This window comes from Gorilla gorilla, chromosome 13, assembly GCF_029281585.2.
Source record: "Gorilla gorilla gorilla isolate KB3781 chromosome 13, NHGRI_mGorGor1-v2.1_pri, whole genome shotgun sequence".
Taxonomy (NCBI): Eukaryota; Metazoa; Chordata; class Mammalia; order Primates; family Hominidae; genus Gorilla; species Gorilla gorilla.
Window position 1 is genome coordinate 88,681,540 of NC_073237.2, and position 27,572 is coordinate 88,709,111.

The 27,572-nt window shown below is 40.9% G+C and overlaps 1 protein-coding gene across 2 annotated transcripts in view; it reads right to left on the minus strand.

Moving 5' to 3' along the window:
• Positions 1-1,051: 1,051 nt before the first annotated feature.
• Positions 1,052-27,572, minus strand: part of IARS1 (isoleucyl-tRNA synthetase 1) — an 81,994-nt gene continuing 55,473 nt past the window's right edge. For both annotated transcript variants that reach the window (XM_019033339.4, XM_063696556.1), the window contains exons 31-34: positions 18,374-18,499; positions 14,071-14,214; positions 13,244-13,396; positions 1,052-1,601 (exon numbers count right to left, since the gene is read on the minus strand). In XM_019033339.4, coding sequence (XP_018888884.3) covers positions 1,519-1,601; positions 13,244-13,396; positions 14,071-14,214; positions 18,374-18,499 — 506 coding nt within the window. In that variant the 3' untranslated portion in view covers positions 1,052-1,518. The remainder of the gene's footprint in view (positions 1,602-13,243; positions 13,397-14,070; positions 14,215-18,373; positions 18,500-27,572) is intronic.

Consider the following 27,572-nt stretch of genomic DNA (forward strand, 5'->3'; position numbering starts at 1 on the left):
TCATTAACTGTAACCATGAATACAATAGCTTTCATTGAGTTCTGAGTCCTTCTAGCAAATTATCTAAGCTGAGGGTTGGTTTTAGGAATCCTCCAGGCTTACAAGTACTCTTGTCTTCCATTCACTCTGACTTCTACCAACCAGTCACTTTTTACCTTCCAGATGCCAACTGTGGGGGGAATAAAGTTGCTTAGCAACGTGGAAATGGGAGAAGCTATAAGGCTTCCCAGTGTTCACGCGATCATCCCTATTTCTGTGCCTCTTCCACCTTTCATCCCAGAGGTTAACTGGTGCTGTGAATTCTGAAATGTAAGTAAGTTTATTAGTTCCTCCATTGATTTAGAATTGGGGTTTCCTGGGTCTACCAAGTTAGTTAACACCGTCTATCTGCTTTCCAATTCCCCAAGTTCTGGTTGTTTCCTCTATTTTCTCCAACTTGTGGGTTTTTGTGTGAATTCATCTGTTGTAGCAGCCATAGGGATGTATCATTCAGATCTCCCTTCAAAAGAATCTGACATGAGGAGTGTAGTTGGTACTTTCAGATCCATCAAGGCATTTGTGCAAAGGCCACGCTCCCCTTGGTCTCCTCCCAGAAACTGACTTGAGGAAGTCCAAGAAACAAAGCCAGGCTATTTCTGCCCAATTCTGAACTCTACTAAAAGGAATCCTTGCTTGGGAACTCTCCATTGGCCTGACCAAGACTTCGTCTGAGTTGCACTGCAGTCTAAGTTTTTGCTAATCAATCTTCATCTTCTCTTTTTACGGGTGTCAGACCCACACTGCAGTCTGAAGGCTCTCTCGACCTACGCTTGCTCCATCTCCCGTTTATCCTCCATTTATGTTTCCTCTAATAAATTCTTGCACATCTAACTTTGTCATGTCATCTGCTTCTCTGAGGACTCAAATTATCACCCGGGATTTTGGAAAGAAGTTTTATTAGATGTCTAGTCCACTGTCTTAATAAGAAACCACCATGAAGTTTTTATGTTCTTCAAAGATTACACATTTCAAGTTTCATTTATCTATGGGAGAATGAATTACTTTCAACACATTTATGTCTGAGTTTGTTTATTGTTCTGATTTACTGAAACTTAAAATATTCCATCAAATTATCCAGGAAAATCCAGGTGGCAGAAATATATAATATGTCCATTTCATCAAGAGGTCTCAAATAAATTTTAAAAGGCCAGAAAATGATATATATACTATGCCATTTAAATCACTTCTATCTTCTGTACTTAAGAACTCAAGTATAGAAATAAACTGTGGGCTGAAGTAACATTTTAACCTGCTCCCAACATGACTGCATAGGTGTCTAAGGTTAAGTGTGAAGATTACTGTGAGGTCTCAAGTTACTTGACTAATCAATCCCATTTGAATTTCAATCCAAGCAGCATATTTTACACACACCTGAAGGAAATATCTTCGGTGTGTTCATGTGTGTGTCTATGTGCACGTATGTGTAGGGGATAGGTGTAATTAGGGAAGGGCTGACCGAACAACATTGACAAGTACATGCTAGAAGTCTGCTGTTGTTGGTAATACAGAAACATACACAGTCTTCATATTCAAAGTCTTCACGGGGATGTCTTCTGTAATTTCTAGAATGGAAAGAAAAAGTTGAAAAAAAATCAGTATTTTACCTACTGGGGGTGAATATTTAAAAAAATGTTAACTGCTTGTGTAGTAAGGAATTTGGCCTTATCCTAAGAGTTCTGCCTTTTGTCCCAGCTCCTGAGGTGAACCTCTAAATCCTTGGAATTTCCTAGTAGGAGTCTTTGTTTCTCATGGTGGGTATGTTCACCAAACCTGACAGTTGTTGCTAATGAGACGATTCAGGGTAGTGCTGGCCACAACAGAAAGACCAAGTACATGATTTAGGATGGGGACTTTGGGTCACATGGTATATCAGTTGAGAAAGACAGCAATCATGCCTACAGAATGAAACCTCAACAGAAACTGGACACCAAGGCTCGAGTGAGCTTCCCTGGTTGGTAATATAGTCTCTGTGTTGTCAGATGTAAGGGATGAGAGGAAGAAACATTATCCGTGACTCCAGGGTCTCTCTCTCTCTCACTCACTCTCGCTGGTTCTAATGTGTATCCTTTCCTTACCCTAATTCAAACCATGAGTGTAATACCTTTCAGTGAGTCTGAGTCCTCCTAGCAGGTTACTGAACCTGAGGGTGGTTTAGGAAAATCCCTGGAACTTGCAGTTGGTGCCAGCAGTGATGGGGGTCTTGTGTGGATCTTTCCCTGAGTAGAATCCTCACTCCTTGCAGGTGGAGTTAGATATTGGGCAGACTCCTGGAGCCTTCTGGAGGACTATGCCATCACTTCACAGTTTGGCTAACTCTGGGTACTGCCAAGATGGTTATTTTTCCTCATACACAGATACTTCCTATGTCTACAAGAAAAGCCTAGAGGCTGTGCCAACTCAGTATCCCAGATATGTGGTTTCAAAATATGATTCTCTATAATTTGAAGAACAGCTATTTTCTAGGTCTGGAGAAGTAAAAGTACATAATAATCCTAGGACATGTTGCTACGTGAGAAAGCAATAATTTACCAAAGACAAAGGATCATGTTAAAGAATACAGGATCCAATATGGCCAATGACGAAAACTCTGAGCATCCAAAAATATAACCCAAATGCAATTGATTGAAATATACTGAATATACAACTCAAAGACAAAAAAAAAAAAAAAAAAAGAAAATTTAAAGTTATCTGCCTACTGTGGAGCATTTTGCTTCTAGTCAGATCTGAATTTAAAGCAAACAGATGAGCTTCCTTTAAAAATAGCTCTTGTCCTACCTAGCAGCAATCCTAGATGTGAGAATACTCTCAAAGCTACTTCCTTAATAGATAATTACAGGACCTGGAGATGACGTTTAGAGTTTAGTGGAGGAAGCAAGAAGACATCTAAGGGTTTCTAAAATGGTCAACATTTTGTGGCTCTTCTAATTTACCAAGTTATTGGTACTTTATGAAAGACAATTCTGAGAGAAAAGGCATAATGCAAACGAAGCTATAGATACTAGATTGGAAAGATACTGAATTAGAAAAAGTTCCAACTTTGTGGTAATCTTAGATAAATCACTAAACATTTAAAAGCTCTCACCTACTAAACTTTTGCCTAGCTAATGTCACAGAGTAAAGAGAATACAGAAAGGCAGCATAGGTTAAGAATGGTTCTGTGAATTGCAGGTAGTATTATAAATACATAATTCACACAGACACGATTCTACCCCTGACCAGGTTCAATCATGCCACTGCATTTGCTTGCAAGAACAAGTGAGAGATAAATGTCATCTTCAGCTCCACTGCACAACAGTACTTGGTGACCAAAGGATTTGAGGGACAAGAAGAGTTAAGAATTATCTCTAAAGTTTTATATAAGCTTATCAAAATAGAAAGCTACATTATTAGATGATCTTTACTACCATACCACAATGAAAGAGCCAAGTGCGTTCGAGGGAGAGTGAAAAAAGCCTTTGATAGAGTGAAAGACTCATGGACAGAATTAGCAAGACAGGGAAGGCCCAGAGCAGGAAGGATCTTGTGTGGAAGGGAAGATTCTGAGGCATAAGAGAATAAGGAGCTTTGGGGGCTCTAAGCAAGGGAACAAAATCAAGGCAGGAATGTTCATGAAGATAGCTCTGGTGAAGAGTACAGACTGCAGACTGGTGACTTTGATGGATGATGAGGCCCAATGATGAGATGAGAGGGAAAACGACAAAGGAGAGTCACTGAAAATAAACCCAGGGAGGGAAGGAGGAACCCAAGAAGAAATAGAGCTTTAGTATTTAACATCATGACAGAAAATTTAAAAGTATGATATGCAACTAAATAAAAAAAAAAAAAGCTGCACAGGAAGAAAACGGGAGAATTACACAGAGGCCAAAAATAATGACTCCCATGGGGTCTGGTGGCTTAATGCTTTTGGCACTAAAGAGCTAGGAAAGCAGGGAAAGAAAAGCCTCCGGTATATACAAACCGGGAAGTCCAACAAATCTCTGCTGAAGAAACTGGAACTTCAAATAAGAAACCCATAGCAAAAGGGTTAATTTGAGTAAGTTCCTTCACCACAAGAGACAAAGTGAAGAGAATGTAATCGGTTAATAATGGCCTTCCAAAGATATGCCCAGGTTCTAAATTCCCAGGAGCTGTGAATGTAACTTTATTTGGAAAAAGAGGAAACAGAAGAGAAGGAGGCAATGTGACCACGGAGTCAGAGACTGAAGTGATGTGGCCACAAGTCAAGGGATGCCTGGCACCACCAGAAGCTAGAAGAAGTATATAAGGAATTCTCCCACAGAGCCTTCAGAGAGACTGTGGCCTTTCTGACACCCTTTCAGTGTCTGGCCTCCAGAGCTGTGAGATGACTTGAGCCATCCCATTTGTGGAAATTTGTTGCAGCAGCCACAGAAGCCAATAGAGAGAGAATCACCTCACTTAGCTTTGTTTTGGAGTAGGGATAGACAGATCCTGTCTCCATCACAACTCCTGGCCTTTGTGTATGACTGGGAATGCCATAGCTTTTTTTTTTGAGACGGAGTTTAACTCTCGTCGCCCAGGCTGGAGTGTAGTGGTGCAATCTCAGCGCACTGCAACCTCTGCCTCCCAGGTTCAAGAGATTCTCCTGCCTCAGCCTCCCAAGTAGCTGGGATTACAGGCATGTGCCACCACGTCCAGCTAATTTTAGTAGAGATGGGGTTTCACCATATTGGCCATGCTGGTCTTGAACTCCGCCCACCTCAGCCTCCCAAAGTGCTGGGATTACAGGAGTGAGCCACCACGCCGACCCAGTCACAGCTTTCTTAACATTCTCCCTATGGTCCAAAATGATTGAGTTTAAAGTGTGTCTGGGTTGACAGTGTCTCCAAGGAACTAGACATATGCTTCTTAAAACTGGGCTTCAACAGAAACATAACAGAACAAGCAGAGCAGACGGGCAATGTAAACAGAAAGATGGAAACTCAAAGAACAGAATGGTCTGGGTGCGGTGGCTCACCCCTGTAATCCCAGCACTTTGGGAGGCCCAAGTGGGTGGATCACCTGAGGTCAGGAGTTTGAGACCAGCCTGGCCAACATGGTGAAACCCTGTCTCTACTAAAATTACAAAAATTGGGGGGAGGAGCCAAGATGGCCGAATAGGAACAGCTCCGGTCTACAACTCCCAGCGTGAGCGACGCAGAAGACGGTGATTTCTGCATTTCCATCTGAGGTACCAGGTTCATCTCACTAGGGAGTGCCAGACAGTGGGCGCAGGTCAGTGGGTGCGCGCACCGTGCGCGAGCCGAAGCAGGGCGAGGCATTGCCTCACTTGGGAAGCGCAAGGGGTCAGGGAGTTCCCTTTCCGAGTCAAAGAAAGGGGTGACAGACGGCACCTGGAAAATCGGGTCACTCCCACCCGAATACTGCGCTTTTCCGACGGGCTTAAAAAACGACGCACCACGAGATTATACCCGCACCTGGCTCGGAGGGTCCTACGCCCACGGAGTCTCGCTGATTGCTAGCACAACAGTCTGAGATCAAACTGCAAGGCGGCAGCGAGGCCGGGGGAGGGGCGCCCGCCATTGCCCAGGCTTGCTTAGGTAAACAAAGCAGCCAGCCAGCTCGAACTGGGTGGAGCCCACCACAGCTCAAGGAGGCCTGCCTGCCTCTGTAGGCTCCACCTCTGGGGGGCAGGGCACAGACAAACAAAAAGACAGCAGTAACCTCTGCAGACTTAAATGTCCCTGTCTGACAGCTTTGAAGAGAGCAGTGGTTCTCCCAGCACGCAGCTGGAGATCTGAGAACGGGCAGACTGCCTCCTCAAGTGGGTCCCTGACCCCTGACCCCTGAGCAGCCTAACTGGGAGGTACCCCCCAGCAGGGGCACACTGATACCTCACACGGCAGGGTATTCCAACAGACCTGCAGCTGAGGGTCCTGTCTGTTAGAAGGAAAACTAACAAACAGAAAGGACATCCACACCAAAAACCCATCTGTACATCACCATCATCAAAGACCAAAAGTAGATAAAACCACAAAGATGGGGAAAAAACAGAACAGAAAAACTGGAAACTCTAAAAAGCAGAGCGCCTCTCCTCCTCCAAAGGAACACAGTTCCTCACTAGCAACGGAACAAAGCTGGATGGAGAATGACTTTGATGAGCTGAGAGAAGAAGGCTTCAGACGATCAAATTACTCTGAGCTACGGGAGGACATTCAAACCAAAGGCAAAGAAGTTGAAAACTTTGAAAAAATGTTAGAAGAATGTATAACTAGAATAACCAATACAGAGAAGTGCTTAAAGGAGCTGATGGAGCTGAAAACCAAGGCTCGAGAACTACGTGAAGAATGCAGAAGCCTCAGGAGCCGATGCGATCAACTGGAAGAAACAGTATCAGCGATGGAAGATGAAATGAATGAAATGAAGCAAGAAGGGAAGTTTAGAGAAAAAAGAATAAAAAGAAATGAGTAAAGCCTCCAAGAAATATGGGACTATGTGAAAAGACCAAATCTACGTCTGATTGGTGTACCTGAAAGTGACGGGGAGAATGGAACCAAGTTGAAAAACACTCTGCAGGATATTATCCAGGAGAACTTCCCCAATCTAGCAAGGCAGGGCAACGTTCAGATTCAGGAAATACAGAGAACGCCACAAAGATACTCCTCGAGAAGAGCAACTCCAAGACACATAATTGTCAGATTCACCAAAGTTGAAATGAAGGAAAAAATGTTAAGGGCAGCCAGAGAGAAAGGTCGGGTTACCCTCAAAGGGAAGCCCATCAGACTAACAGCAGATCTCTTGGCAGAAACCCTACAAGCCAGAAGAGAGTGGGGGCCAATATTCAACATTCTTAAAGAAAAGAATTTTCAACCCAGAATTTCATATCCAGCCAAACTAAGCTTCATAAGCGTAGGAGAAATAAATACTTTACAGACAAGCAAATGCTGAGAGATTTTGTCACCACCAGGCCTGCCCTAAAAGAGCTCCTGAAGGAAGTGCTAAACATGGAAAGGAACAACCGGTACCAGCTGCTGCAAAATCATGCCAAAATGTAAAGACCATTAAGACTAGGAAGAAACTGCATCAACTAATCAGCAAAATAACCAGCTAACATCATAATGACGGGATCAAATTCACACATAACAATATTAACTTTAAATGTAAATGGACTAAATGCTTCAATTAAAAGACATAGACTGGCAAACTGGATAAAGAGTCAAGACCCATCAGTGTGCTGTATTCAGGAAACCCATCTCACGTGCAGAGACACACATAGTCTCAAAATAAAAGGATGGAGGAAGATCTACCAAGCAAATGGAAAACAAAAAAAGGCAGGGGTTGCAATCCTAGTCTCTGATAAAACAGACTTTAAGCCAACAAAGATCAAAAGAGACAAAGAAGGCCATTACATAATGGTAAAGGGATCAATTCAACAAGAAGAGCTAACTATCCTAAATATATATGCACCCAATACAGGAGCACCCAGATTCATAAAGCAAGTTCTGAGTGACCTACAAAGAGACTTAGACTCCCACACATTAATAATGGGAGACTTTAACACCCCACTGTCAACATTAGACAGATCAACGAGACAGAAAGTCAACAAGGATACCCAGGAATTGAACTCAGCTCTGCACCAAGCAGATCTAGCAGACATCTACAGAACTCTCCACCCCAAATCAACAGAATATACATTTTTTTCAGCACCACACCACACCTATTCCAAAATTGACCACATACTGGGAAGTAAGGCTCTCCTCAGCAAATGTAAAAGAACAGAAATTATAACAAACTATCTCTCAGACCACAGTGCAATCAAACTAGAACTCAGGATTAAGAATCTCACTGAAAACCGCTCAACTACATGGAAACTGAACAACCTGCTCCTGAATGACTAATGGGTACATAACGAAATGAAGGCAGAAATAAAGATGTTCTTTGAAACCAATGAGAACAAAGACACAACATACCAGAATCTCTGGGACGCATTCGAAGCAGTGTGTAGAGGGAAATTTATAGCACTAAATGCCCACAAGAGAAAGCAGGAAAGATCCAAAATTGACACCCTAACATCACAATTAAAAGAACTAGAAAAGCAAGAGCAAACACATTCAAAAGCTAGCAGAAGGCAAGAAATAACTAAAATCAGAGCAGAACTGAAGGAAATAGAGACACAAAAAACCCTTCAAAAAATTAATGAATCCAGGAGCTGGTTTTTTGAAAGGATCAACAAAATTGATAGACTGCTAGCAAGACTAATAAAGAAAAAAAGAGAGAAGAATCAAATAGATGCAATACAAAATGATAAAGGGGATATCACCACCGATCCCACAGAAATACAAACTATCATCAGAGAATACTACAAACACCTCTACACAAATAAACTAGAAAATCTAGAAGAAATGGATAAATTCCTCGACACATACACTCTCCCAAGACTAAACCAGGAAGAAGTTGAATCTCTGAATAGACCAATAACAGGCTCTGAAATTGTGGCAATAATCAATAGCTTACCAACCAAAAAGAGTCCAGGACCAGATGGATTCACAGCCGAATTCTACCAGAGGTACAAGGAGGAACTGGTACCATTCCTTCTGAAAGTATTCCAATCAATAGAAAAAGAGGGAATCCTCCCTAACTCTTTTTATGAGGCCAGCATCATTCTGATACCAAAGCCAGGCAGAGACACAACAAAAAAAGAGAATTTTAGACCAATATCCTTGATGAACATTGATGCAAAAATCCTCAATAAAATACTGGCAAAACGAATCTAGCAGCACATTAAAAAGCTTATCCACCATGATCAAGTGGGCTTCATCCCTGGGATGCAAGGCTGGTTCAATATACGCAAATCAATAAATGTAATCCAGCATATAAACAGAGCCAAAGACAAAAACCACATGATTATCTCAATAGATGCAGAAAAAGCCTTTGACAAAATTCAACAACACTTCATGCTAAAAACTCTCAATAAATTAGGTATTGATGGGACATATTTCAAAATAATAAGAACTATCTATGACAAACCCACAGCCAGTATCATACTGAATGGGCAAAAACTGGAAGCATTCCCTTTGAAAACTGGCACAAGACGGGGATGCCCTCTCTCACCACTCCTATTCAACATAGTGTTGGAAGTTCTGGCCAGGGCAATTAGGCAGGAGAAGGAAATAAACGGTATTCAATTAGGAAAAGAGGAAGTCAAATTGTCCCTGTTTGCAGACGACATGATTGTATATCTAGAAAACCCCATTGTCTCAGCCCAAAATCTCCTTAAGCTGATAAGCAGCTTCAGCAAAGTCTCAGGATACAAAATCAATGTACAAAAATCACAAGCATTCTTATACACCAATAGCAGACAAACAGAGAGCCAAATCATGAGTGAACTCCCATTCACAATTGCTTCAAAGAGAATAAAATCCCTAGGAATCCAACTTACAAGGGATGTGAAGGACCTCTTCAAGAACTACAAACCACTGTTCAAGGAAGTAAAAGAGGACACAAACAAATGGAAGAACATTCCATGCTCATGGGTAGGAAGACTCAATATCGTGAAAATGGCCATACTGCCCAAGGTGATTTATAGATTCAATGCCATCCCCATCAAGCTACCAATGCCTTTCTTCACAGAATTGGAAAAAACTACTTTAAAGTTCATATGGAACCAAAAAGGAGCCCGCATCGCCAAGTCAATCCTAAGCCAAAAGAACAAAGCTGGAGGCATCACACTACCTGACTTCAAACTATACTACAAGGCTACAGTAACCAAAACAGCATGGTACTGGTACCAAAACAGAGATATAGATCAATGGAACAGAACAGAGCCCTCAGAAATAACACCACATATCTACAACTATCTGATCTTTGACAAACCTGAGAAAAACAAGCAATGGGGAAAGGATTCCCTATTTAATAAATGGTGCTGGGAAAACTGGCTAGCCATATGTAGAAAGCTGAAACTAGATCCCTTCCTTACACCTTATACAAAAATCAATTCAAGATGGATTAAAGACTTAAACGTTAGACCTAAAACCATAAAAACCCTAGAAGAAAACCTAGGCATTACCATTCAGGACATAGGCATAGGCAAGGACTTCATGTCTAAAACACCAAAAGCAATGGCAACAAAAGCCAAAATTGACAGATGGGATCTAATTAAACTAAAGAGCTTCCGCACAGCAAAAGAAACTACCATCAGAGTGAACAGGCAACCTACAAAATGGGAGAAAATTTTCGCAACCTACTCATCTGACAAAGGGCTAATATCCAGAATCTACAATGAACTCAAACAAATTTACAAGAAAAAAACAACCCCATCAAAAAGTGGGCAAAGGACATGAACAGACACTTCTCAAAAGAAGACATTTATGCAGCCAAAAAACACATGAAAAAATGCTCATCATCACTGGCCATCAGAGAAATGCAAATCAAAACCACAATGAGATACCATCTCACACCAGTTAGAATGGCAGTCATTCAAAAGTCAGGAAACAACAGGTGCTGGAGAGGATGTGGAGAAATAGGAACACTTTTACACTGTTGGTGGGACTGTAAACTAGTTCAACCATTGTGGAAGTCAGTGTGGCGATTCCTCAGGGATCCAGAATGGGAAATACCATTTGACCCAGCCATCCCATTACTGGCTACATACCCAAAGGACTATAAATCATGCTGCTATAAAGACACATGCACACGTATGTTTATTGCGGCATTATTCACGATAGCAAAGACTTGGAACCAACCCAAATGTCCAACAATGATAGACTGGATTAAGAAAATGTGGCACATATACAACATGGAATACTATGCACCCATAAAAAATGATGAGTTCATGTCCTTTGTAGGGACATGGATGAAATTGGAAATCATCATTCTCAGTAAACTATCGCAAGAACAAAAAACCAAACACTGCATATTCTCACTCATAGGTGGGAACTGAACAATGAGATCACATGGACACAGGAAGGGGAATATCACACTCTGGGGACTGTTGTGGAGTGGGGGTAGGGGGGGAGGGATAGCATTGGGAGATATACCTAATGCTAGATGATGAATTAGTGGGTGCAGCGCACCAGCATGGCACGTGTATACATATGTAACTAACCTGCACAATGTGCACATGTACCCTAAAACTTAAAGTATAATAATAATAAAAATAATAATCATAAAAAAAAAATAAAATTACAAAAATTATCTGCACATGGTGGCACATGCCTATAATTCCAGCTACTCAGGAGGCTGAGGCAGGAGAATCGCTTGAACCCAGGAGGTGGAGGTTGCAACGAGCTGGGATATCGTGCCACTGCACTCCAGCCTGGGCAACAAGAGTGAAACTCTGTCTCAAAACAAACAAACAAACAAACAAACAAAAAACAAACAAACAAAAAACACGAATAGAATGAAAATGGTAGAAATTAGGCAGGGTGTGGTGGTTCTCGCTTGTAATCCCAATGCTTTGGGAGGCCAAGGTGGGAGGATCACTTGAAGGCAGGAGTTCAAGACCAGCCTTGACCTTATAGCGAGACCCTGTCCCTACAAAAAAATTTTAAAATTAGCTGGGCATGGTGGCGCGTGCCTGTAGTCCTAGCTAGGGAGGCTGACGTGGGAGGATCGCTGGAGCCCAGGAGTTTGAGGCTGCAGTGAGCTGTGATTGAGCCACTGCACTGCAGCCTGCATGACAGAACAAGACCAAGTCTCAAAAACAAAACAAAAGAAAACAAAAAAACCAAAACACTGTAACAGAAATAAAGACTGCCTTATACCAAAAAATGTACACCTAGGGAAATCATAAACTGCAGAAAGTAAAAGACAAAGGGAAAATCTTCAAGGAAGCAGAGAAAAGAAGCACCTTACCTGCAGAGGAACAAGGGTAAGACAAAAAAGCCAAAATTATCCAGAATGTAGTATATAAGGACAAAAGGAGGGAAAATAGGAAAAGAGAATAAGAGGTAGGATAGAGTGAGAAAGTCCATCTAAAATATGTCTAAACAAGGTGTCAGAAGGAGAGAATACCAGAGAGAATGAATAAGAGGTAAGTTGGACAAGACAATGTCTGGCAATTTTCCACAAGTGCCAAAAGACACAAATACTGACACAGAAAGCCCAATAAATCCCAGGCTATCAGGTGTTACAAATAAAAGGATGGGATGGTAAAAGTCTTGAATTGAGATGTCAAGAATGGGTATAAACAGAAAAAAACAGATCCCACAAAGGGAAGCTGTCTGGGGAAGTGATTGCAGTGGCAGCAATATTAAAGTGAACATGTCTGATGTGTAGCAGGATTACAGAACGAAACTCAGAGGGTAGGGTGAGGATGTCAACAGAGAAGTTGACAGAGCAGCCACAGAAGCTGAAATCTCAGAAGTGAATAGTGCTAAGTGGGAGAATGGGAGGAGGAGAAAATAAGCTGCCTGACACCGCAAGTAAGTGCAGGTCGCCACCCTTAATTTCTATTTTCTAGATAATAGAATGTGGAATATGTCAACTGATGACCTAGCTCTTCACAGTGTTACATGTCTCAAGGAGAAAATGCAGGCAAACATGTTTTATAAACTGTAAAGGGAGGTATAATGTCAGCTGTAAGGCTGTAATGTCAGGCTATTTTACAACCCTGTGATAATTTTGACTTTTGGGGGAAAGAACAATTTTAGGGTCAGCAAATATGCTGATTTACCTAGAAGCATGTATTTTTAATAACATACCAATGTAGTTTTTAGATTTAGCAAAAAGTAATTATACTTTTAATTGCTATTTAAAAATTATATTATTGACTGGGCGTCACAGCTCACGCCTGTAATCCCAGCACTTTGGGAGGCCGAGGCGGGCGGATCACCTGAGATCAGGAGTTTGAGACCAGCCTGGCCAACATGGCGAAACCCCGTCTCTACTAAAAATCCAAAAATGAGCCAGCCATGGTGACAGGCGCCCGTAGTCCCAGCTACTCGGAAGTCTGAGGCAGGAGAATCCTTGTTCCTGGGTTGAAGCCCCAGGCCTGAACCCAGGAGGCGGAGGTTGCAGTAAGCCAAGATCGTGCCACTGCACTCCAGCCTGGGAGACAAAGTGAGACTCAGTCTCAAAAAAAAAAATAGAAAAGAAAAGAAAATTATATTATGGTAAATTTCTGGGGAAAGAATAACAAAACAGGATAACAATAGTACTATCTTACAAGTATACGCTACAAATGGTTAATGGCATCAAAATCTACTTTCAACAAAAATAAAAAACTTACGGTCCACAATCTCCTTACCCTGCGTTTGGGTCTCATTCAGAAACAGCTTTAGCTTCCTGCTCCGAAGGCCAAACACCTTGGCTGCTTCATACAGAAGACCTTGGTGGGTGAGTCCATTCTGCCCAAGTGGGTTTTCAAGCAGGAGAGTGCCCACTGTCCCCATTAAACACTCTGTGGAAGACAGAACAAACTGGATTATATCTCGAGAGTTCACCCTCTAGCTCCAAAAGAGGTGGCCACTGTGGACAGCTCTAACAGGCAGTGCTGAGGCCAGCAGCGCGTCCAGGAGCATGAGTGTGACCGCTGAAGATGCAGTCCATGCAGAAACAGCTCTCAACATTTCATAGAGGTGAAGGGGAAGGGGAAAAAGAAAAAAAAAAAAACTTATATAAAAGCCCAGCAGCTTGGGGAGCAGATACTCAGTACATAGTCAAGTGAGGAGCCCGAAGACTTCAGTACAAATGTGCACAATGAGGATCCTAAAATATCAGGAAAAAAATCACTATCAATCTAGTCTGTTGATTAAGGCATGGAGGTATACAAGTTTTCAGAACATTTTTCCTCAGAAAAGAAAGTAAAATTTGAGATTAAAATGTTTTGGCACTCAAACAATTTAGTTGTAATTTTTACCTAACCAATTTTTTCATTTCCTAACCATGCCAGATGGATGAGGGTCTCTATAACACACCAAAAGAAAAGCCTGTGGTTGCTCCCCAAAGTTGTGTGAGAGCCCACACTTTAAAGCAATACTTTGAAGCCGACTAGAAATACACACATATTTGAATATTAAAGACAACCTCAATGCCCAGCACCCCACAGTCTGCCTGCTGTGGGGAGGCACATACCTTGTGGCTCTGCATTCAGGAGCTGTAGGTTGATATACTGACAAAGAAGAGTACTAGAACTGTTGATCAGAGAGGGGGCCGATCCCGCAGTCACACAAAGTGTTTTTCCACTAAGACTCAGTAAGTCAGTTTGGTTTTGTATTTCTAAAAATAACAACAACAATTCTTTCAGGGTTAACGAACAAATTCAAAACTGAAGTCATTCAGTTTTTCCTATTTAACTATCATGTATCTTTTTACGATAACGCTTTCCACTTAATTTCTGTTTATCAAGAGACATTGCCTTTTCTATAAAACCAGCCTTTAATGACATGTAATGGTAGGAAATCTCAATGTTGCAAAACAAACATCATAATATTCATAATCTGAAATATAGGGCTAATTGTTTTCTCTATTTTAGTATTTTCTCTGTATAATACAGCTCCTCTTAAAATTTCCTCCTATATCAGAATCTCAAGCTTCACCATGAAAAACTTACATTAAAAAGTGCTAATTACAGTCAGAAGATGTTATTTGACTCAGGAGCAGATGTGAAAAAAAGCATGATACACAGAACATATGCAGTGTAATTTCATTTAGAGAACATTAAATGTTGCTTGGGGATGCATGCGCAGGCAGATGACTGGTAATGGTTGTGATATAGGACAGGCCCACAGGGCAGCCTCCAAATATCGAGTGGAAATGGTAGGTATGAGACTAGGCTGGGGCACTGGCTCAGGGAACAAGGAACCTGCTGCACCAGTGGCTAGATGCTCATGCTCAGCCTAGGCCCACATGGTCTCTTCCCTCAGCCACAGGTGTGGCCTTGTAGGAAGTCTTCCGGGACTGGTTGGCAGAGAAAGAAAACATTTTAGGGCTTGCTGTGTAGGGCTTTACTGCACAATACGCTGTATCATCCAAAGTAGACAATTACAGTCTTAACGGCCCTGTTCTGACTCTGGGTAGCCCTGAAGAATAGTGATGGGTAGAAATCCTCCCAATGGGCACAGCTTCTTTCAGTGCAGCCGGCTGGTCATTTTGCTCAGCAGAAATAGCTAGGAGTAGATCTACACTGATTCATGGACACTGGCCAAAAGCAGGACTAAACGAGAACAGCCAGGGACTCAAAGAACAGAATTAGAAAACTGGTGACAGGGAAGTTAGGGCAAGAGGTATGTGGACAGATCTCTACAAATGGGCAGACTATGAATGAGGATCTAAAAATGGGTGAGGCTGGGCACAGTGGCTCACACCTGTAATCCTATCACTCTGGGAGGCAGAAAGGGGAGGACTGCTTGAGGCCAGGAGACTAAGCCTGGGCAATACAGCAAGACCTCCTCTCTACGAAAAAGAAAAGAATTAGCCAGGCATGGTGGCATGTGTCTGTACTCCTAGTTACTTTGGAGGCTGAGGTGGGAGGATTGCTTGAGCCCAGAAGTTTGAGGTTACACTGAACTATTATTGAGCCACTGCACTCCAGCCTGAGTGATAGAGTGAGACCCTGTCTCAAAAAATAAAAAATAATTAATAATAATAATAATAATCAGTGGACATGATCTATTCTGCCGCCAGCCACTTCTGCCCTTGCCCAATGGATTGATGAACAAAGGGGCCACCCAGGCTGGGAGGAAGAATAACCACGGGCTCCACAACATTACTTCCACTCCCTAACGCTGATTTTGCTACAGCTGCTACTGCGTATCCCACCTACCAACAGCGGGAACCATTACTTGAGCTTTCGATACAGTGTTATTGCCAGGAAAGACAAGCCAGACTCCTGATGGCAGGTTGGTTGTACTGCACTGTTTCCATTATGGGAAAAGGCAGTGCTTTGGTCTTACTGGAACACACACTCCTTTTGGACAAGGATTTGCCACTGTCACCTATAACGCTTCTGGCAAACCCACCATCCATGGAGGTAGAGAATGTCTTATTTACCAACACAGCATTCCACATAGCATCGCTTGACCAGAGAACTCATTTTTCAGCAAATGAAGTGTGGCATTATGTATTAATATATATTAGCCAATTCTTATTTTTCCACTCTCTTATTTCCTTACCATATAACATGAAATGTTTTAACGGGTTAACCTTATACCTCAGTGAAGTTAAAGAACAGCAAAAGAGGGACGTATGGCTCAGCTAGAAGAGAAATCAACATTACCCAAAGAAGGATAAGGTAACTTTCTATCTCGTTTTGGGTAATGAAGTTAGCATCTTTGAAGCGGTAAAAGAAAGAGTTAAAAGTGTGATTATTTTTTTTTAATCTACTAGGGTCTTTATTTGGAAGTTACATATGATTTAAAGAGCCATGTATAGATGTCAAGATCACAATGGGGTGAACTATGGTGGTTTCATCCTGTGTCAATGCAGCTAAGCTAAAACTATTTCCCAGGTTCTCTGTCTGACCTGGTTCTGGGTAATGGCTTGATCACAGAGAAATCTACACAGGATTTAGAAGGTAGAAGTTTAGTAACAGTCATTATGCTAAACAGGCTAACATGGGGCCCGTGCCCTTGGCTTTCTCAGGTTGCTGTGAATCTGCCAACTTGTTGGGTTAAGTGGGACAGTGAGCAGCCCACGCTCCTGCCTCTGCTCTTCCAACTTCCAGGCCAGGAATGTGTGCAACTCTCTGGAAAAGTGTACCAGCAGTTTCTTCTGCAAGGCACCTGTCAGTGTCGGATGCAGTCAGATAGATGTGCACTCTAGCCTGTTTTTGCTCGTTTCTACTTCTCATCCTACCGTGACTTTAGGCAGAGATCCAGCTTTCCACTGACTCACCCACCACCTTGGTGGAACCTGGTTAGAGATTTTTCTCAGACCTCTAACTTGCTACCTTCTTGTAGAATTTTACTTGGTTTCTCCCACATTGCTTTTGCTTCTCCTATCCAACCTTTAATGGATACAATAGCAAACAGTTTTCCAGTGGTTCCAACAATTCATAATCCAGCAGTGAATGAGAGTTCCCATTATGCAATATCCCTGACAACATTTGAGTCTGCCAGATTCTTCTAGTTTTTGCCAATCTGGTGGCAGTTAACACTACCTCACTGTGGTACTATCTTGCAAGTTCCTGATTACCATTAAGATGCACCAGTTGTTCCTTAGTTGGCCATTTGCATTTCTTCTTTTAAGTTATTTAAAAGTTTCTGAAAATGAGCATTCAGATTCATAAAATGAGTATTAGTTTTCTGAGGCTGCCATAGTAAAGTCCCATAAACTGCAGGGGGCTAGGGAATAAAAATAAAAGAAATTTACTGTCTCAAAGTTCTGGAGGTCAGAAGTCCAAAATTAAAGTGTTGGCAGATGTACTCCCTCTGAAACCTGTAGGCGAATCCTTTTTTGCCTCTTCCTAGCTTCTGGAGGCTCCCGGCAATCTTGGTTGTTTCTTGGCTTGCAGCTGTGTGTAACTCCAATCTCTGCCTTTGTCACCACATGGCATTTTCTCCGTGTGTTTCTATGTCTTCACATGGCCACCTTCTTACAATGACAACAGTCATACTGGATTAGGGGCCCACGCTACTCCAGTATGACCTCATCCTAACTAGTTACATCTGCGATAATCCTATTTCCACAGGTCACATTTAGAGATACAAGGGGTTAGGACATAATCTTTTTTTTCCAGAGGTCACAATTCAATACGTAACAGTGGGAGAATGCATCTATAATTCTTTAAAAATTGTTCAGGTTTGCTTTATTGAGAATCCAGACTTAGTGAGATCCAGGCATTGTGTTTAATAAAGTTAAAACTCACGGTTGGGTGTGGTAACTCACACCCGGAATCTTGGCACTTTGGGACGCCAAGGCAGGGGGACTGCTTAAGGCCCTGGGTTCAAGACCAGACTGGGCAATATACTGACTTGGTCTCTCCAAAAAAATTAAATAAAATTAGCCAACCGTGGTGGTGCATGCCTGTAGTCCCAGTTACTTGGGAGGTCAAGGCAGGAGGATTACTTGAGCCCAGGAGGCCGAGGGTGCAGTGAGCCATGACTGCATCACTGTACTCCAGCATGGGTGACAGAGTGAGACCCTGTCTCAAAAACAAAAACAACCTCACAACGGAGGACTCTGAAGCCTGAAGTCCACCAGCTAGCTAACAGGTGAGAGGGAAAGATTAGAACCATTAAGCCCAGGGTTTTCAGTCACATGACACAATGAGGAGGCGTGAATAGACACTGCAGGCAGGCACTGCTGAAGAGCTGGGCCCTGACTCAAGAGAGTTAGGAAAAATGCAAAAGTTGTATAGTACAACTGACAGCAAATTAAGACCTTCACCAATCCATCTTGAGTCAAAGGACGTAGGCTCCTCTCACTTTCCACATACCTGTTTCATCATGGAAGACAGCCAGCTCTGTATTTTTCACACCGAAAATGCTAGTGACAACACTCTTCAGCTTTAAAAGGTCCAACCTATTGTCACCTTTTGGATTTTCCAGGAGCAATACTCCACCTAAAAAGCCACAAAAATAACACCTCAATCAGACAAATAAAACTAAAAAGAAAATGTTACATTTGGAGGAAAAGGGATACAAAGGGGTTTAAGCCCTAATTTTTTTCCTTTTCCCCCAACTATACACTATATATATGTGTATATATAGCTTATTATATACATATAAAAGCATACCAAGGATGGATATATATACATATATATACATACATAGTGCATATGCAATATATACACTACACACACGCACACATCTCCATCCTTGGCATGTGTTTTGGCAATCCTTGGTAGATATGGTCCAGGCATAGAACTCTACCAGGCAATCTGTTCTTGTCTTTTTCTAGATTTAAACCTTTGTATTCATGATTCTTATTTATGATTGTCATTTTTCATTTTGTGCCATATGTATATTCCCACAGGTCACGATGGTTAAAAATACTATCTGACCCCTGATGTTGATTTATTCTGCACCTTAGATTCATGTACGGATATTTACTTTATTAATATATTTGAACATTTTGAGTTAATTGTAGAGCCAAATGCACGTAGTGAGATACCACAGGCCCTTTACCCAGTTTCCCCTAATGGTGACATTTTACAAAACTACAGTGTATACCACAACCAGCATATTGACACTGATGCAATCCACTGATCCTATTCAGATTGCCTCAGTTTTACTTTTACTCACTGGGGCATGTGTACATGTGGGTATGTTTAGTTCTATGCAATTTTATCACTCGTGTAAAATCCTGTACCCATCACCATCATTAAGATACAGAGTAGTTCTGCCACCATGAGAATCCTCGTGTTGCCTTTTAATATCCATACCCAATTCCCTCCCAGGCCCACTCCCTCCTTAATCTTTGGCAAACAACAGTCTCCATTTCTATAATCTTATCATTTAAAACATGTTATGTAAATGCAATCATACAGTATGGAACCTTTTGGGACTTTTTTTAGTTGGCAACAATTTCTTTTCTTTTCTTTTCTTTTTTTTGAGATGGAGTTTAGCTTTGTCGCTCAGGCTAGAATGCAGTAGTGCGATTTCAGCTCACTGCAACCTCTGCCTCCTGGATTCAAGAGATTCTCCTGTTTCAACCTCCCAAGTAGCTGGGATTACAAGCACCCACCACCACACCTGGCTAATTTTTGTATTTTTTCAGTAGAGACAGGGTTTCACCATGTTGGCCAGACTGGTCTCAAACTCCTGACCTCAGGTGATCTGCCTGCCTCGGCCTCCCAAAGTGCTGGGATTACAGGCATGAGCAACTGTGCCTGGCCTCAGTTGGCATCAATTTCTAAGGATTAAAATAAGTTGCTGTGCTGATAGTTGTTCCTTTTTATTACTGTGTAATGTTCTATGATATGTACCACAGTTTGCTTAGCCATTTATCTGCTGAAGAATATCTGGGTCGTCTATAGTTTGGTGCTATTATGAATATAAGTACTATATACATTCATGTGGTGGTGAACATAGTTTTCAGTTCTCTGGGATAAACACCTAGGAGTGCAACTGCGAGTCATTATAGAAAGCACATATTTAGTTTTCTGATACTGCCGAACTATTTTCCAGAGTGATCATACCATTCTATATTCTCACCAGCAATGTATGAGATACAGCATTTGGTACTGTCACTACTTGCAATTTTAGTCATTCTGATAGCTGTGTATTAAGACCTCAATGTGATTTAAACTTGAATTTTCCTAACGGCTAATGACGTTAAATATTGTCATGGACATTTCTGTCATTTGTATATTCCCTTTGGTAAATGTCTGTTCATATCTCTACCCCATTTTCTAACTGGATTTTTCTTTACTGTTGAGATTTAAAAGATCTTTACGTATTCTAGATATGTCTTTTGTCAAATATGTTGTTTTATAAAGATTCTCTCCCAGTCTGTAGCTTGTCTTTCATCCTTTTATAGGATGTTCAAAGCAAAACCTAAATTTTCATTTAGTTCAATGTATCACTTTTCCTTTTTAAGGACAGTGTTTTGTGTCAAGGCTTTAAAACTCTTTGTTTAATGTTTAAATGAAAAATCTTAAGACTCTTCCAAAAATACTAGTAGAGCACTTTGGCCACCTAAGCAAGTAACCTTAATTTATTCCATCTGCTGGGAATATACTTTTGATCCAGCTATTGTTTCATATACTAGTGTGTTTTATATTATAGTACCTAGCACATGGCTACAGTTTTCAAATGAAAGCTAAGAAATCTGCTTATCTGTATGTTTATACATGCCTGTGCATGTAGGTATGCTACGTATATGTGTTTTTTTTATTTTTATTTTTTTTGAGACGGAGTTTTGCTCTTGTTGCCCAGGCTGGAGTGCAATGGCACGATCTTGGCTCACCGCAACCTCCACTTCCTGGGTTCAAGTGATTCTCCTGCTTCAGCCTCTCGAGTAGGTGGGATTACAGACATGTGCCACCATGCCCAGCTACTTTTGTATTTGTTTTTTTTTTTTTTAGTAGAGATGGAGTTTCTCCATGTTAGTCAGGCTGGTCTTGAACTCCTGACCTCAAGTGATCCGCCTGCATCGGCCTCCAAAAGGGCTAGGATTACAGGCGTGAGCCACCGCACCCAGCCATGAGATGTTTTTCTACCTCCAAATGGTATGGTCAAAAATTAATTCATAAAAGATTTCTATTTAATTGATTTAAAGAAAAATAAGCATTTCACATAAATTAAGTATTCTCTCAGCAATATAGAAACCAACACACATGCTTTTCAAGTTCATGTGACTTGGGTAAGAATATATAATGCAGATATACAACTTTTAAATCCTACCAGGATTTACTATCAAATAAGTTTATGTTACCTCCACTACATATTTATAATTATACAACTATGAGTTCAACCTATGAACAATGTGCAAGTGGGTGCCAGTATCCATTACTTCACGTTTTTCAAGTGCAGCAATAAAACAAAAAATCTCATCTATTAAACTCTTTAGGATTCTTGTTTTTGTGAAGACTGCCAAACATGCACATGCTGTAAAAGTAGCTAACAGAGAAATAACTTAATGATAGCTAGCTTTGTTTGTGTTACGTCTACTCAAAAATAGCTCCCCACTGGTAATTTACAGCCTTGGAGTTTTGTTAATTTAAATGATGAATATTCATTGGATATGTAGATATTTTCCAAATAAAATACTGAAGAATTAATAGTGGAACATAAATTATACTATAAGGAAGCATATGTTTCTACAAATTTGATTCATAGATTTGCCAATCTATAGAATGCTGATGTGACAGTTATAACTAGAATAAGAGAAATGATTCTGTATGTGAGGAAAAGACATGGTTTTGGTAAGGTGAAGCTATGAAGTATGAAGGATGTGTGTTCGTTAAGAGAAAAAGACTAACTTTGCCTTATAGTAGAATGACTTGTTTCACAGTAAGAGGAAGGAAGAATTTAATCCAAAACAGAAGGGACATAAGAAAGTTGTAGTAGGTTTGTGGAAGAGGAATCTTGGAAAAGGAATTTTATGTGTGGTCAACCTGGGTAAGTTCTGAATGAATTTATTTATAAATTATCAAATTAATAAGCCTTAATAATACCAGCACTTTGGGAGGCTGAGGTAGGAGGATTGCTTGAGTCCAGGAGTTCAAGACCAGACTGGGCAGTGTAGTGAGACACTGTCTCTACAGAAAAGAAAACAGAGAAACAGAGTCCTCTCTATTAAAACTGCTCAGGTCTTTTTATAACTGTGTGACTTTCTATATTTGCCTTTGATATTTTTAATTATCACTTTGGTTAAATGAGTGACTGTAGTTTCAGTGACCTGCAATCCTGTTAATCAAGTGTTTTAAGCCTTTGATATTTTTTACTAGCTTCCCAAAATCAAACTCTAAACTTAAGTCTTTCTGACCTCGAGCTAACTTTGGGAGCTTCCAGAGGCCCCCTGAAATATCTCAAGAGAATTTTCTTTCATTATGAAGAGAAATAGTAAACAAGTTAGACTTATTTGACTATGTTAGATCTGCATGGGAAGCACTGTCAAATAAGAAATGTTGTTTAACCTTCTTTAACTTGTACAAATAATGTGTTCCAGAAATTGTGTGAAATTCTTAGAAATCTGATAGACCTGGTCTAATGTTATCAGTCACAATTCTAGTTACCTTAAAATGCTGTATACCACAGAAATAACTAAACTTCCTTGTCAATTGCAACATTAGTATAATGAACTCTCATTAGATATTTAACCATGGCCATTTAAAGTCTTGTCATCCAACGACAGTTAATTGTTTTACTCTGGTACTTTCCTGAAAACTATTGTAAGCAACAGTGAATCTAAAGTGTTTCATCTTTGAGGAGATGCAATGGAAAGGACTCTGACAAGTACAGGTTTCTGATGTTAAGATCATACCATTGGACTGGGTAAGAATTATCATAACTCTTGTGAAGTAATTAACTAATTCATGATGCTGTCACAATGGCAATGACATTTTAACCTGAGTTTTGGAGGACACACTCAAACCACAGCAGGATAGAAGAGACATTTTTACTATATTGAATCTTCTAATCCATACACATGTCTCTCCACTTACTTAGATTTTGTCTGATTTTTTTCATCCCTATTTTGGAGTTTTCAGTATACAAGTCCTAACATGTTTTATTAGGTTTACATCTGAATATTTTTTTGGAGACAAGGTCTCACTGTGTGGCCCAGGCTGGAGTATAGTGGCATGATCATGGCTCACTGCAGCCTCCATCTCCTAGGCTCAAGCAATCCTCCGACCTCAGCCTCCCAAGTAGCTGGGACTAAAGGCGAACACCACCACACTTGCCTAGTTTTTTATTTCTTGTAGAGATGGGGTCTCACTTTGTTGCCGAGGCTGGTCTCGAACTCCCAGGCTAAAGTAATCCTCCTGCCTAAGCCTCCCAAAATGCTGGGAATACATGCATGAACCACCACGCCTGGCCTAGCATCTTTTTTTAAGTGACTGTAAATGATACCACATTTTTAATTTCATTGCCCACTTGTTCATTGCTAGTATAGATTGCTATTATGAAATAAAATTCATTTTTGTATGTTTATCTTACATCCTGTGACTCAAAAGTTTTTTTCTTTTTTATAAGCAATATGATTTCTATTCAATTACTTTGGAAACCCAATTAATGCTTGAATCCAAAGGGTACAGAAAAAGGCCAAACATTTAAAAATAACAGATTTAGCAATGATTTGTATGGTTTTTTCCCTCATAATATGAATGCTTTCAGCAGGACAGTAAATTGCTAAACATATCAAATCATATTAAGGCAGATGACCAAGCTGTGGCTGCATTTAAAGCTATTCCTAAGAAAATAATCTTGGAGTTGAGAGCTCTTCTTTCCAGGTGTCTGGTCAACTGATCCAGGAATGGCCAGTCCTGGAGTTGGTAGATGGGAAAATAGGCCCTACCTGTCTTATCACTGCTCATGCTGCTGGCCCTCTGTACAAGAACACTGTTCTTGTTTACATTACTGATGCACACCACTGACCATCCGATTCCTTCTACAGGGTAACCTGAGACAGCCAGGATGTTGGCAGTGATGGACCAGCTCAATGCCATACAACATCACTGAAGTTGCAAAGCAGTTCAGGGAACCATGTACTGTCTGAGACATCATCACAGGTCTAAATAAACACACAACCATCATGGGAGCAGCTGGCATGGGAAGATCAATATGGTGATCCCAGGCCACATCTTAAAACCAGGCAATATGAGCTTTTTTTTTTTTTTTTTTTGAGATGGAGTTCGTTCTTGTTGCCCAAACTACAGTACAATGGCGCGATCTCGGCTCACTGCAACCTCCATTTCCCAGGTTCAAGTGATTCTCCTGCCTCAGCCTCCTGAGTAGCTGGGAGTACAGGTGACCACCATCACACCTAATTCTTTATATTTTTTTGACAGGGTTTCACCATGTTGGCCGGGCTGGTCTTGAACTCCTGACCTCAGGTGATCTGCCTGCCTTAGCTCCCAAAGTGGGATTACAGGCGTGAGCCACCAAGCCTGGCTTATTTTTTCAGGTGTTTGTATGTACGTTCCTTATGATTTTCTATAGAGTCAGCTTTATTCCTTTATCTGCATGACTTTTATTTCCTTGTCTTGCCGTGGTCCACTGGCTAGAACTTCCAGTACAATGTCGAATATGAGTTGTGATTGCCTTGTTCCTGATTTTAGGTAGAAAGAATTCAGGCTTTCCCCATTAGGTATAATGGTAGCTGTAGGATTTTTGCAAAATGCTCATTATCCAGTCTACAAAGGTCTCATCTCTTCCTATTTTTGTGAGGATTTTCATCATGAATGGGTGTTGAATTTGATCAAATGCTTTTTATGAATCAACTGCTATACTCATGTAATCTTTTAGTCTGACAATACGATAATTACACTGTTTTTTTTTTTTTTTTTTTTTTTTTTGAGATGGAGTCTCCCTCTGTCGCCCAGGCTGGAGCACAGTGGTGCGATCTCGGCTCACTGCAACCTCTGCCTCCCAGGTTCAAGCAATTCTCCTGCCTCAATAATCCTACTCTCCTGAGTAGCTGGGATTACAGGCACGCGCCACCATGCCCGGCTAATTTTTGTATTTTTAGTAGAGACAGGGTTTCACCATGTTGGTCAGGCTGGTCTTGAACTCCTGACCTTGTGATCCGCCCACCTCAGCCTCCCAAAGTGCTGGGATTACAGGCGTGACCCACCTCGCCTGGACTAGATTGATTTTTAAATATTGAATCAGCCTTGCATCCCTGGAATAAATCCCACTTGGTGATGGTGCATAATTCTTTGTATACATAGCTGAATTCTATTTAATAATTTATTGGGAAGAATTTTACATTTATATTCATGTGGAATATCTGTTTTCTATCTTTTTTTTTTTCTTTTTTGAGACAGAGTTTCGCTGTTGTCGGCCTGGGCTGGAGTGCAATGGCACGATCTTGGCTCACTGCAACCTCTGCCTCCCAGATTACAGCAATTCTCCTGCCTCAGCCTCCCGAGTAGGCTGAGATTACAGGCGCCCGCCACCAGGCTTGGCTAATTTTTGTATTTTTAGCAGAGATGGTGTTTCACCATGTTGGCCAGGCTGGTCTCCAACTCCTGACCTCAGGTGACCCACCCGCCTTGGCCTCCCAAAGTGCTGAGATTACAGGCATAAGCCACCATGCCCAGCCTATCTTTTTTGTTAATACTGTCTTTATCTGGTTTTGGTAGCAGGTTAATAACCACATAAAATTAGTGAAATGTTCCTTCCTCTTCTATTTTCTGGAAGAGTCTGTGTAGAACTGGTGTTAATTCTGGTAAGAATTCTCCAGTGAAACTGGGCCTGGAGATTAGTTCAGAGATTTTAAATTACAAATTCATCTCCTTAATAATTATAGGGCCATTAAAATTATCTGTTTGATATTGTGTGAGTTGTAGTAGTTTGTGTTTTTTAGAAACAGGGTTCACTTCAGGCCAGGAACAGTGGCTCAAACCTGTAATCCCAGCATTTTGGGAGGCCAAAGGCGGCCAGACCACTTCAGGCCAGGAGTTTGAGACCAGACTGGCCAACAGGGTGAAACCCCGTCTCTACAAAAAAATACAAAAATTCGTCAGGCGTGGTGTGGCACACCTGTAATCCCAGCTACTCGGGAGGCTGAGGCATGAGAATCACTTGAACCCAGGAGGTGGAGGTTGCAGTGAGCTGAGTTTGCATCACTGCACTCCAGCCTGGGCGACAAGCATCCAAGTTGTCAAACTTACATATGGAGATTTATTCATAGTATTTGCGTTTTTGATTTTGGCAATCTGTATCGATAATTCTTTTTATTCCTGATTTGCAACTGTGTCTTCTTTTTCTTTATTAGTCTCACTAGAGGTTTATTAATTTTGCTGAATTTTTTGGTAAGAACCAGATTTTTGTATCATTAATTTTCTCTATCATTTTTGTTTTCAATTGCACTGATCTCTTATTTTTATGTTTTTCCTTCTTCTTACTTCGCATTTATTCTGCCTTTTTTTCCTATCTAGTTTCTTGAGTTTAGACCTTAGGTTATGACTTGAAACCATCTTTCTTTCAGTTTTTAGTGCAACAGATTTCCATCTCAGGACTGCTTTAGCCACATTCCACATATTTTGATGTCGTATTTTCCTTTACACTCAGTTCTATGTTTCTTTTCCTCTTGAGACTTCTTCCCTAATCATGGATAATTTAAAAGCATGTTGTTTATTTTTAAGAGTGTGCAGATTTTCATTATTATATTACTAATTAATAGTTTGAGTCTACTGTGGTCAGAGAGCACACTCTGGTTTCAACTGTATTAATTGGCTGAGGTTTGTTTTATGGCCCAGGTTATAATGTATCTCAGCAAAGTTCTGTGAGAGCTCAAAAATAATTTATATTCTGCTATTTTTGGCTGAGGTGTTCTAACTGGTCTATTGATTACTGAAAAAGGTACTTTGAAGTCTCCAACTATAGTTGTAGATTTGTCTATTTCTCCTTTAATGTCTGTATCTTTTTATTTCATGTATTTTGTAACTCTTTTGTTAGACGCATATAAATTTAGGATCACTGTTTTCTTTGTGTACCGACACTTCTATCATTATTTAATGCCCCTGGTAATTTTCTTTGCTCTGAAGTCTGTTTCATCTAATACAAACATGACCATTCCTGCTTCTTTTGATTAATGTTTGCATAGTATATATTTTTCTACCCTTTTACTTTCAACTCACCTGTGTCATTGTATTAGAAGTTTGTTATAGACAGCATATACTTGGCTAATGTGTTTTTAACAATATGCCAATCTTTCATTTGCTCTGCTTGTTTTTTTGAGACAGAGTCTCACTCTGTCACCCAGTATGGAGTATAGGAGCCTGATCTTGGCTCACTGCAACCTCCGCCTCCCGGGTTCAAGTGATTCTCCTGTCTCAGCCTCCTGAGTAGCTGGGACTATAGGCGCCCGCCACCAAGCCTGGCTAATTTTTGTATTTTTAGTAGAGGTGGGGTTTCATTATGTTGGCCAGGCTGGTCTTGAACTCTTGACCTCAGGTGATCCGCCTGCCTTGGCCTTCCAGTGTTGGGATTACAGGCGTGAGCCACTGTGCCTGGTGTATT